This window comes from Vanellus vanellus (genome assembly GCF_965231255.1).
Source record: "Vanellus vanellus genome assembly, chromosome: 2".
In the NCBI taxonomy this organism is placed as follows: Eukaryota; Metazoa; Chordata; class Aves; order Charadriiformes; family Charadriidae; genus Vanellus; species Vanellus vanellus.
The window spans coordinates 60751116-60764267 of record NC_138906.1 but is presented as its reverse complement, the minus strand read 5'-3'; the positions used below and the strand labels follow the sequence as shown (position 1 = coordinate 60764267).

Genomic DNA, 13152 nt, shown 5'->3' with positions numbered 1-13152 from the left:
AAATTCCCTCACCCTATTATTGAACTGTGAAGTGCCATCAATGGTACGTATCTTGTACAGGTCCCATTTCTGAGCACAGAAGTCTCAGTACGAGCCTCAAACGGTATGTTTAAATAATCTCGTGAACTTTGGTACGTGCTAAAAATGCCTCCAGTGACATTTACCACTGTTCCCTAACCCAAACACTGGGAATAATTATCTTTTATTGGCACATGTTCTGCGTTGAGATCAAGAGGCTGTCGAGCTGCATTCCTTTTATTTGCGTTGCTGGAGGAAAGATCAAATGGAACAAACGTAATCAAACATTTCTTTTTCTTCTGCTTTGATTTCGTGGTGCTGCCCTTGTAAACACTTATAAACTGACAGCATCTGGGGCAAACTTTTCGCCCCTCCGTCACAGCTTCAATCAGCGCTAAAGCGGGAGCCTAATAGTGGGTTACATTTCTGACAAAAACCCGACGCAATAGCCATAGCTCTGCAGGGATCGATGCGGTAGAGCGGATTTTGGCTTGCCTAGCAGGCTACTAGCTATTTATGGCAAGGCAATAATGGGAGAAAAACGCCATCACGCTGACTCGGTACTGCTTGGCTCTTATTTCTGCGGGATTTAACTGAGTACCCAAACTGCAGGGCAGCGCCGAGTCCATCCCAGGCTTCCCGACTTGCATTTACAGCTGGCTCTGAGTGACTCTGTTATCCAAGTGCTCTAACTAAGCCTTTCTAATTAGTCCTTTCTCAGCAATATTGCCACACCCTCTTGCTCCTAAATTGCCCGAGTCGCTTCTTTTGTCTAGGCAATAGCAAGAATTAATTCTTCTTTAGATCCGAAAAAGCCCACAGTTGTGCCCACACAGCTCAAACTGCAAAATCTATGTTGGTAAGGTTACTTCTGAATTTAGAGTGTCATCTGCGCGTAGTAAGAACACAACAGCCAGGTTTGTTTTCCTGCACTAAAACCAATCAGCTAAGGAAATGTACTGCATCGCCAATAACGCAGCGGTGTTTGTCACGGGTAACCTCTTTGAAAGCCCTCAGAGTCTTGTTCCCACATTTTGTTGTACCCAAAACTGAAGTAAGTCGTGTCAGTGATTTACATTTCCAAGAACGCAGATATCAACAGCTCTTGCAAGCTGGGACATTTAATTTTATTAAAGGTTGCAGAATAAAGGATAATCATCTCAGCTACGGCTTGGCAATAGCTTGGAACAAATTTTCAGATAGGGCTGTAGGAAAATATTGGTTTAAATGCTTTCCCTGCAGCTTTGAATGACAATGAGATGGAGAGAGAGTCTGAAATAGATGCATAACTTGAACCGAAAGCAGTAACTGATAAGGAAACTGGGGCAGAGGGAATGACTCAGTTGGCTGTGGTGCAGTAGCAAATCCACATGGGGCTTCGGAAATGTTCATCCATGCCAGTGATAATGCACCAACCGCAGAGATGATTATGACAGTCAGAGAAATTCGGAGAGCAGTAATGAAGAATAACCAATGCAATGAACCAGTGGGAACTTCAGAGTCAAAGGGCACAAAGGACGACGTTTTGAAAATAAAAGGAAGAAAAGGGACTGAGAGGATCTTTGATCTAAAGGCTTCTTCCTGCAGGTTTTATCTCTCCAGACAAAAATATGAGGCTTATGTCTATTCCCTTAAGAACTGAACAACATGTCAAAGAGGAGAGAGAGGGAGAGAAGGCCTTCCAAGATAACATTTAATCATCATAAAAATGCATGCATGAATGTGACAAAGAAGAAAAAAAAGGCATACATCTTAAAAATAAATATGTAACAGAAATCTAACCAAATAGTTAAAAAAAAAAAAAAAAAGTGCAGTAATGTGTGCAGTGACTTGGACAGAATAGGATGGGTAAATATACACTGCCAGCTGATCTCCTTCCATAAGATGACTATTCCATATTTCAAGGGAGTGTCTCCCTTTTTCAACCAAGTGGTCCCTAATCTTGACAGATGACACATCGATGCTTACATGTCCTGTTTTGGGGCTTCAGGCAAGTATTTTCCATTCTCTTTTCTTTTCGAGTTTTTTTTTTTGTTTCCCAATGTATTTGCTATATGCATAAACAGGTCTTTAGGGACCCATTATAGAAAGCAGCGTTGAGAATAACTCCATCCTCACATCTCATTTCACATTTCTAGTGGCAATCACATGAAAGTGTCCCTTTTGGGGAAAGGGTGACTCTTAAATTGTGTTTAAGCTCTTGTTCAGAAAATCAAAAACCCTAACTCTGTTGCATTGCATTTTTGCCAGGGGCAGCACCAGCGGAGGCTGAACCCTTACCTGTCCCCCAGCGTGTTTGTCACCAGTACCCAAGCCAGTGTACATCAGGTGTCAGGAGCTAAGATGAAAGCACAAGAAATGAAGGAGCGTTGTGGGTCCTTCAGACCCCAGCAACCACACTCCTCAGCCTGGGACCAGCCACGGGGACTGGGTATCCCCATGAGCTATGCACGTGCCCGGCTGCCGTCTGCTCTGCCGTCATGGAAATTCAGGTTAGGTTCTGCTCGGCTTCGTCTGCTTTGCCTCAGGTTTTTGGCAGCCACACAGGTGTGCAAGTTCCTCTCAGCTCTGCCTAAATTGAGAGAGGCTTTAGGGTGCAGCTGGAGAGCTTGAGCTGGGAGTTACCAAGTGGGGCACGTCGTGGTCCCATGCAGTCCTCTTTTGTGACCCCCAACCGAAGCCCTCTCTTGTGTGGTGTGTCCCCCCCGCGTCACACTTATTACTGCCTTACATGTGGGAAGAAGGTAACCGGCATTCGGCTCTGTGGACCCTCGTGTGCGGTAAAACTCCCCCAGAAACATGAAATGGAGGGATGTAATGATCTCGTGCATCAAGCAGGGTGAGACGGGGAAGCTCCCCAGTGTGTTCAGGCATCCCGGGAGCAAACTGCAGAGAGGTGCAGGACTTTCCTTCAGGGCAGTGTTTTACTGAAACCCTACAGAGAATGCAATGTACGTCCCTCCTCGCCTGCATGCTGAATGGGGGAACCTGCAGCCCCCCCCCCCGTTTCCTTGGTAAGAAGCAGGAGTGTGTGGGGGGGATGGTGTATGCAATGTGTATACGCATATTTTTTTATTTACGTATTTATTATGATGAGTCCAAATTCAGCCTTGAAGAAATTCAGTTGACCCTACGTGACCCCTGTGTCTGCGGAGCTGGGTCATTGCCAGAGCACTGAAGGTTTCCCAGCTGCAAGAGGTGGTGTCCTCACCGCACCCCTGGCTCGACACAGTCCTCGGCCCCTCTTCAGAACTGACATAGGGACACCTAGAGGGAGACAAAAATGTTGGTGGCATTCTCAACTCTATTTTGGTGTGGAATGCTGCAGGCAGGTAATTAGTGGGATTTCCGGGAGCATCTCTGCAGAGCTCATTCCTGTTGCCCACCTGGCTCTCCTGGTCCCCCAAGGCAAGTGCCAGGGCCCTGAGGCACCCATGGGCCAAACAGGTCTGACCAACCCCACCTGGGACCCCCTCCCCGGCACTCTGCCCAGGGGCCCCATTGCATTTCAGCCCTGAGCACAAGGGCGCTGGGGAGACAAAGATGCTTGCAAGCTGTAGGGTGACCCTGCCAGACCTTTTTTTTTGGGCAGGGGACATCCCAGGCATCATCCCTGCGTTCTGGTGCTTTGCAGAGGGCAGAGCTCTGGTCTCCTCTTGCTCCTGTTGCCACACTCTTGATTTCTAGGAAGGTCACATCTCCTGAGTCACCCTTGTCCGGGGTCTGCTTCCCAGGCTTAGATGTTGTACAGAAGCCTAAAGGAATCATTTATGGTCAAATCCCCTCCTTTGGGGGAGATCTAATGTGTTTTTTACCTCCCATTATCATCATTCACGCACTTATTAAGAGACAACGTCATGTGCTCCTTCACTGCTATTCCAAGATGGCTTTAGGTCTTCCTGTCTTAGGGACTTGGAAGTAATATAAAATCTACTTGGCAAAAAGGCAGGGCTTCCTGTCTGATTTGAGTGGGAAGGAGAAAGATTTAAGATGGGGGGTGGGAGAGTGTCACCTTCCCAGCTGGCCTCTAAATCTACACACGCAAATCCCTCATTTGTCTGACCAGACTGCGTATTTTAAAAGCCTTGGGGGTATTCTTTAATTGGTTTAAGAGCTTGGCAAACGTGTAAGGTATAGGAAAAACCAGCTCTGCGTTACACGCGATTCTGGGTTATCTCACTACTCTTTCCACAGCCTAAACTGAAAGAAAATAACACAGGCGATTACGGGGCTAGAGCTGCGTGCTTTGCAGGTTTACACGCCTGGGAGCAGCTTGGGATCTATCTATATACTTTATAAGTGCCGTTGTTTAGATTTGTATTTTGCTACAGATATAAAGTGGAAACCATTCCAAAGACCTCTCCGCTAGGAAGATTTTTCTTGCCTATTATTAGCACTCCGCTTTTGCAGCAAGCGCTCATGAGCCAATATGCAGAGTTTTAAAGGACTTCAAAGTGTCATTGGGAACCAAGTGATATGTGTGTTAAAAAGGGTTTAATGGAGCTGCAGTCACTGTAGCACAGTGTCTTTTTATAGCAAGTTTTTACAGCGTTAAGAAAAACATCCTGCAGATTTCAGTAGGATTGGCATATGGATAAGGTACTTTGCACTATGATTTTTGTTTATCTGCTATTAAAAAAAAAAAAGGAAACCAGCATTGCTAGAATGATAAGGAGGAATGGGTCTGCAAAACTCAGGCAAGAGCTGTTGCCTCTATTTGTGTTTAATTTTTTTCTCTTTTTTTAGAAGAAAAACATACATTTTGAAGCCAACGGCTTGGTTTAGAGAATGGAGATGCGCAGTGATTTGTATTCACATTGAAGCTTTTAACAGTCTTTTCTTTTTCTTTTTTTTTTTTTTTCCCTCAGAGCCACTGGATTATATTGTCATTGTCACAAGGCAAATCCTGCTTATCAAAGTTGAGGCAAACTTTCTGGGACTGTCCTTAAAAATGTCATAGGTCAGGCTTGCACAGAAAATAAGTGGTTTGCAAAAAAAAACCCCACATTAAATACTAAAGCTGACCTGATCCCTGCGCGGTCACCTTGATCTGCAGGAATGTCTGAAGATTTGGCAGGGAATCACTGACTTTAATTTCATATATTCTCTATTTTTCCTTTTACAGCACCATTTACAAGTCTCCTTTAATTATGCCCGGGAAGCAGGTAGGGATGCCAAATCGGACAGGCTCCTCATTGCCCTTTAGCAACCCGTGAGGACAACCTGCCCGCTTCCGAAAGAGCCGGGCAAGGGGTGGTAAGGAGAGACGAGTACCCGTGGCCCATGGCGGGGAGGGTAAGAGACTTGCCCAGGGTTATACAAAAAAGGCAGAGGCAGAGGTGGAAAGTAGCTTTGGCCCTCCGGTGCCTCAGCCCTACATCGTATCCTTTATAGCTATCCTTGCATCATCCACAGCGTCTGGGATTTAGCTGTTCAGGCTTGTTCCACCTCTGAAGCGATGTCATTTAAACGGGCTTTACTCTCTGCTTTAGCTTCAGGCTGGGGAACGGCGGGTTTCTGCCTTATCTGGGAGAATTAGAAAAAAAAAAAACAAAACCCAAACAAAAAAAAAGGAGAGACAGGGAAACCTGTAGTCGTTGTGACTGCCCAAGCAGGAAAAGCTCAGGATTTTTCAAGCCTCGCAGGCGGCTGGAGGCTGCAAATGAACGATCTCGAAGCTGACGAGAGCAGGGGTTCAGCTCCCGCTGCTGCCCTTGCGCCTCCCGTCCCTCCCCCCCGTCCCCCCCCCTACGGGCTCGACCCTGGCGGAACCAAAGCCCCGGCAAACCCCGCCGTGGGAACCCCATCCTCCCCCCGCCCCCCGCACGCAGCCCTGGCCCCGAGCGGCCTCTTTCTTTTATTTTTCACGCCCCGAACGGAAACCCTGGTCGAAAATCTTACAAAAGCAGCCAGAGATAGATTTTTTTTTTTTTTTTTTTTTTTTAGCTTGTCTGCAAAGGAGCGACGGGGGGGTGGGGGTGGGGGAGGAAGGGTTTGTGGGGTTGTGTTGTTTTTTTTTTTTTTTTTTTTTCTCTTTTTGCAACACTAGTTGTTCAGGGGAGTGTCTTGCGTTGTGAATGCTGAGTGGCTCCGGCAACTACTGTGGTTTAAGGTCGTTAGTCATCCGCTGCTACCGCAGGAGAAGCGGGGAGCGCTGAGCCAGAGCTGTTCATGCAACCCTCCTGGTCCTCCCAGGCCAGCAGGTCGGGAAGAGCCGCCAACGGGGCGACGGGGGTGCGCGGGGATGCAGAGAGCGGTGCGGGGCCGCGGGGGCATCCTCCCAGCCCGGTCACGGGGTGCCCGCTTGTATGGGACTCGGCGGGTGGTGGTGGGTGGCTGCAGAGCCGCCCCAAATGGCCTGAGAGGGGCTGTGGGGTGTGCAAAGGACGGGGGCTCGGAGAGCACCTGCGATGCGCGGGTGCGGGGTCCTCCGTGCACCCTGTGAGAGGGCAGACGTGTGTCCCCCCCGGCCTGGGGAGCAGCTCTTGCGTCACGTATAGCTACACAGGCACACGAGCTTCCATTCTCCTCGAGCTGCTAATGAGACCAGGATGCAGGATGCTCCTTGAGCACTAAGGGAAAATACAGGTCCACGTGGTCCCTTCCCACCTGATTCCCTCCTTTCTTTCCTTCCTTAGGATGAGGGGGTCGAGGCGAACATTCCTTAATTTATTCTGCATCTTCTGGCTCCTGCTTCTGCTGAAGGCTGCCTCTTCCTCCCCTCTCCCCCGTGGAAGCGACCCGCCGTCCCCTGCGCTCCCCTCCGGGCTGTACAAAGGACACACCTGCGTCGGTATGTATTCAGGTTGTGTTTGCCTGCTGGACTAGTTCATTTGTTACTCCACCGGTGAGCTGGGAATTGCTTATGCACATCGTAAATCGCTCCTTTATCTATTTCAACAGCTGTGCTGCAAAATAACTCGTAGTCTTCGGTGAAATAGTCACCGCAGATTTTGCAAGGCCAGCATGGGGTCTGGAGTTATTTTATGATTTTGTTTTTGAGGGGCCTGCTTCCCAAAGTTCACGTTTTTTTGCTCTGCAGGCAATGGCGCCTAGAAAGCTGCCTTTAACGTCCGTAGGTCAGAGACCTGGAAACAAGGTGTTATGGGGTCCGAGTATTTGTTAGGGTTTGCAATGCGCTTTGCCTAACTGCAGGAAATCTCGGTTTCCTTCAGGCTCTCCCAGCGTCTCCTTATTAATTTAATTGCCTGGGGAAATACTCTTTAGAATAGTTGGTCCATGCTTGGGCCAGAAAGCTCTGTGGTCTGGATGGTCATCTCTGGATAGCCCAAGTTGTGAAGGCTGTTCCGTCGCATTTCCTCCCTTTTTTGTGAGAGCACGCGTCTGCACGTCCCGTGCTGAAGTGTGGTGAGCGTGTTTCGGCAAGCCCCTTTCCTGCGCCTTTGATGACTGCGGTGATCTCCGCAGCAGCTATAGCTGAGGGTATCCTATAGCCTCAGCTGACTGGTTCCCAAAGCAAGACCAGTAACACCAAAGTCAACATGGGTATCTCTGCACCAGAAATGCCCTTGGCGTGAGACTCTATATCCACAGAGAGGTGGTAGCTTGTATTTTTTATGTGACCGATCGTTAAACGATGGATATCTCATGTATTATGATCAAACATTTGATTTTGTCTTCTTTTAGCTTCTCAGGGCACTTCAGGGCTGTAAACGTAAACTCCGTTACGGTTCCCCGTCCCTCAGAAGGAAATATTTCCTTCCAGCCCGAAGTTATTTTCGCTGTGGCTCAAAGAACGCGATCAGAAATCATAACCCTACTCTTGACAAAAAACAGGGGTTTGCCTCACTTCTGAGCCTTCCACGGTGCCCCTGCAGATTTTGGGGCCGGGGAGGCAGGGTGAACCGAAAGTGGAGCGAAGCGGGGGCGGTGAGGCTCGCGCAGCCCCCGGCTGGAAAACGAGAGCGAGTCGTGAAAAGCAGAAATGGCTGCCAGGGACTGGCCTGGTTTGGGCCGGCAGCCACACCAGCAGTGACCGAGCAGCCGCCAGAGCGAGAGGGAAGTGGTGGTGGTTTGTTTTTTTTTTTTTTTTTTTAAGTGTGAGATCTTTGGGCAGCCGCGGTGTTGAAGGCGGCAAGCGCGTGGGGCTGTAGGGTTTTTACACTGCTAAACAAATATGAGTGTTGTCTGCCTTTTTCACCTTAACGACCCAGCAAGGCTCTAAATTCCTAACGGTGGCTGCACATTGCATTGAAGTCGCCTTGCACAAGCTAAATTGTGCTTTCTTGGTTTTTGTTTGTTTGTTTGTTTCCTCCCCAAAAAGGGAGGAAAGCTGCGCCAGCCCCATTGCTGGGACCACCGAGCATCTCCCTGGCTCGTTTGTTCAGCGGGAGGACACCAAAAACGCCCTGCCTCCCGCACCAGGTGCTCTCGGAGCTTCAGCTCAGAGCATCCACGTGGGCTCCGCTCGGGACCAAAACGCAATCCACACCTCTCTAAACCACAAGCTAAAACTGAAGGGTGCGGAGCATTAAAACTGCAGGGGGAGGGCTGGTGACGCCACGCGGGCCTGCTGCTGCCTGCTAGCCCAGATGGCCGCCTCTGGGGTTTCACTGATTAGCCCGCTCTCTCGGCTAACTCTTGAAAACACTGACAAGCCATCTGTGCCTCTTCCTTTTCACAAGCGGGAAAGGGAAAGTGCGGGGGAGCTGACGGTTCCGCTTGCCCTGGCGTGGAGCAGGGGTAACCCCGGTTCTCGCGGCTGATTCGGTGACCGGCCCTGTCAGGAGCAGAAATTAAGCCGAGATTGTGATTTCCTTTCACCAGCTCCACCCCAGACCCTGCTAGCCCCGTTTGCCGTCAGGGAAGGCACTGGGAGAGAGACACCCATGGGAACTTCCTCTGTGTCCTCTTGGCCTTATCGATCGAGGCAGCATTTTTTGATGCGAGAAAGGCCCGCTGCCAAACGTATGGGAGATTTTTCTTGAAGAAACAGGCTTTTTCATGCAAGTTAAATGTGTGGTCGGGTGTCTAATCTTTCAAAAGTTGTTTGCCCCTCTTTTCTGAGGAAGATGAGGTGGCTGCACATGGAATAGTCATTTCTGATCACTCCCGTGCGGGTACCACCTGCATGGTCGAGATGGCTAAGTTAGTAGGCAATGCCGGTCAGAAAATGGATGCTCTTTCAGTAACAAAACCAAGAAAATATTTTCCATTAAGCTTTCCCACTGCAAGCAGTACACTTCTTGGAAGAAATACGTATAAAATGATATGGCGGGAGAGCGAAATGCAGCTCTGGTGCCTCTGTTGAACGCAGTACAACTTGGTTGCTTCCTTCTTCTGTTCCCCTTGCTAGCACCAGTATATTCCGGGTGTGCTGGGAAAGCAGCTGGATGCTTCGGGGGACTCCCCTGCCCTTAGCGCATCCTGGGAAATGTGTTTCGGGTAGGCATCTATATGCCAATATGGAATAAGGCTGGAGGAGCATTTCTGCTTTCAGATTGTTACTTGTCTAAAAAAGGAGTTGACTTTTTTTTATGGCAAACTTAATTGTGTTAGAAAACATTTAGACAGAAGTTTTAATCAGCCTCAGTAACTATACAGAAATTCACATAATTTTTGCTGCATTTTCTTGAAAAATTTGGCTGCTTCATTCAAAGAAAGTCTTTTCATAATTGACTTCGTATAAAAATAAAGCATCTGGAAAGCGTGCACACCTAAAAAGGGATGTAATACTGCTGCTTTTTAGAATTGTGGAGAAGAGGGGGAAAGGACCTAATGATTGTCCTCCTGGCCCTAGGACTAGATGTAGTATATACCTATGCAGTTCCTGACCATCTCCCACCTGCTCTTAAATAGATGCATGGTCTTTCTTTGGCCCTGACACTAGAAGAGTTTTCCCAACATCTCACAGTCTCTTTTCTCCATCAGTGCTTCCTGCTTCCCCAGGCTGGAGAAATGCCCCCACTTTTTGCATACCATGAAATCGGCTCAGACCCTTCCCCCGAGCCTCTTGCACGCTTTGCATGTGAGATATATATATATATACACTTCTGCTTTTTCCTTATGGCAGATAAAAGGGCTTCAGTAAGTTTTCCTGTACACAAAGGCCCGTGAAGCTGTTTTTCCTTATGTAAAGATGGTGGGTTTTTGCTCTGTGCACTGGTTTGGGAGCTGGATGGTAGGTCTGATTTTCATTTCTGGGTTTGTTGCTCGCTGGCAGTATGGCTTAAGGGATTTATTTATTCAGGACGAGAACCAGAAGCACTTCTGCTAGGTGTAGCCCAATTTGGGTGGGGCATGCCGAGAACAAGATGCTGTGTATTTCTTTCTCAGAAATTAAATATGAATGAGCCTTTCTGATACTCGGGTCTTTGACTTTGCCCATCTGTTAATAGAGGAAAACACCTGCCCATTTCACAGGACAAGCAAAGTTTTACTTAAGTTAATGTTAAGGTATCCAAAGACAGTACAGTAACATTGGTAACTGTTGACACTGGTGTTAACATTTCATCATACATAAGATCATGTTCTTTATTTTTCTGTTATTTCTGATTAATTTTTAAAGGTTTTATTCCACACCTCCCACCACTCTGAATTATGACAGAGCACTTAAGGGGTCTTTGCAAATTGTCGTGTTCTTTAGCAAAGGTGACTTCATCCAGAAGTGTCTGAAGCAACCTTAGGAAAGGCAGAAGCTGCCCTGAAGGATGCAGAAAGCGGGGGCGGGGGGGGGCACTGAATGCCAGGAGGGAACTGATGTATTTATGACAGAACAAGAGGGAATGGCTTCAAGCTCCAGCAGGGTAGATTTAGACTGAACATTAGGAAAGAATTTTTCACAGAAAGAGTGGTCGGGCATTGGAATAGACTGCCCAGGGAGGTGGTTGAGTCACCATCCCTGGATGTGTTTAAGAGACGTTTAGATGTAGTGTTGGGGGATATGGTGTAGGGGAGGACTTTGTAGAGTGGGGTAGATGGTTGGACTCGATGATCCCAAGGGTCTCTTCCAACCTAGACGATTCTATGATTCTATGATCTCTCTTCAACATGGTGAAGAAAGGAAATTTGGAGAATTGTAGACCAGTCAGCTAAACATCAATTCCTAGTAAAATCCTGCAATAGTTAATAAAACTTTATAAAAGCACCTTTCAAAAGTAAATATGAGTAAGAGCCTCACTGGATTTATCAAGGAGAAACAGTGTCAGATCAATCTAATTTTCTTTGCTGATGGGATAATGGCGCATAGACACAGAAGAGGTAGTAGATGTTACAGCTTGATTTTAATAACGCTTTTGGCACCACCTCAGCACTAATCTAATGGCTGAGAGATATGTGACATTGATTAAGCTTCTACAGAGCAGGGCAAAACTGGTGGGTGGCCTTGTTCGGAGAGTAATTATGAGTGTCTCGCTCCCTAAGTGGAAGGATGTACAAAATGAGGTCTTTCTTGGACCTCTGTTTTAAACATAATATCATTCCACATTTTCATTAGCCAGGATAATGAAACAGTGTGCTATTAAATTAGCAGCTCATATGAAGCTGAAAAGGTTTGCAAGTACAGTGGAAGGCAGGATTAAATTGAAAAGAATCTTGAAAACGTGGAGTACTTGCTCCCCAAAAAGATAATTTCAATATGGGTATGTTGAAGGTACTTCAGCAGAAACAGTCAATGACACACGTAGCGGGTGAGGAACGACCGGCTGTGTAGCATCCCTAGGGAGGATCATCTGGGCTTGTAGTGGCACAATGATGGCATGCTGTCACGAAGAACGCACACAGTGCGTACACCGAGACGTGTGAACAGAAGTTAGCTTGCAAGACATGTGAAGTAACCCGCTACCTTTCTCAGCATTGACAAAGCCTCAGAGGAATTTCTGCCTTCCCTTTTGGGGCTGTGCATCAGGAATGATGCAGAGTGACAGGAGGTTTTGGAGAAAAACAAACATAAACTATAAAGAAAGACTGACTAAATTAGAGTTAATTAGGCTAGAGAAGAAGAGCTTAAGAAAAGACACGATATCTGTCCTCAAGAACATGAAAGGGGGTCATCCATTCTCCAGGTTCATAACAGCTATGGCAAGAAATAACAGAAATGGATACCAGTAGGGACACTCAGGTTAGGAAGAAAAATGTCTAACGGTAGTGTTAAGTGAGAGCTGTCATCAGTTCCTGAGAAGGCTATAGAAGACCTCACTAGACATCTTAACAGATCTGTGTCTACCCTGTCCCTTCGGAACAGCACAAATACCATAGATGAGCTGCTAGGGCAGAGGCTTGGTGAAGATGACGTCTTCCAGGCTGGCTTCTCAGGGGTTCTACGCCGTGACCACAAGCACCATTTGCAAATAGCAGGGTTTATTTATTTTCTCCTGGCGGCAGGCTGCCCTGCTCTTTTGGCTATTAACTTTGGCTGCCCTTTTTTGGAATGAGGCGATTAGTCAGGGAGCGCTCGATACAGGCAGACAGCAGCACTTTCCGTCTTCCCCGCTAGTGAGCGGAGATCCTCTGGGTCAGCAGCCAGGGAAGCAAATTTCCCCATCTTTCTGCTCGATATAATGCCATTCTCAGCAACCTTTGCGGGTCACCTCTTCCATTCACCCAGGAGCACATTGTTCCTAGCGTGTGGTTTTGAAACATATTTTCAGCTCTGATTACATTAAAGGAGGGATGTTTCCGAGCTTCCCGGCAGCCTAAAATGCCGACCTCTACCTGTGTTGATTTGTGTGATAGTCAATGTCCTCAAGAGTTTGCGTCTGTCTAGCTGTGCATGAGTGCAGGGATGAAATATGCCCCGCGGAGCGGCGGCAGGTCCGGTGGCGTTCGGAGTTCCCAAATAACTTCACACAATGGAACATGCCAAATGGGGTTGGAGGTTTTTAATAACTGCGCTCAGACAAAGTGGCTGTGCACATATTGTCTGGGGAGGCACCATGACAGAATGTATAATTTACAGCTCAATGAGTTCTGTAAAAAGGCCGTGCCCAATATCAATGCGTTTTACTCTGAAAGGCTGAGATCAACTTTGATTACAGCTAAACCAGTGCCGAGCCACAGCGCCTCTGTTCGCTTCCCCGACATTGCTCGGTTTACTCAGTGGCAAAATCTGGCCTGATGATCAGTAATAAGCACCAAATTTGACCATAACATTTTTTTCCTACGGTTATACTTCAG

At 47.5% G+C, this 13152-nt stretch overlaps 1 protein-coding gene across 1 annotated transcript in view; it reads left to right on the top strand.

The window, feature by feature from the left end:
* Positions 1–6095: 6095 nt before the first annotated feature.
* The window catches only part of AOAH (acyloxyacyl hydrolase), a gene marked incomplete at its 5' end in the record, with an annotated part of 87846 nt that continues 80789 nt past the window's right edge, over positions 6096–13152 (top strand). The window contains 3 exon segments of the mRNA XM_082499415.1: positions 6096–6164; positions 6166–6221; positions 6657–6811. Coding sequence (XP_082355541.1) covers positions 6096–6164; positions 6166–6221; positions 6657–6811 — 280 coding nt within the window.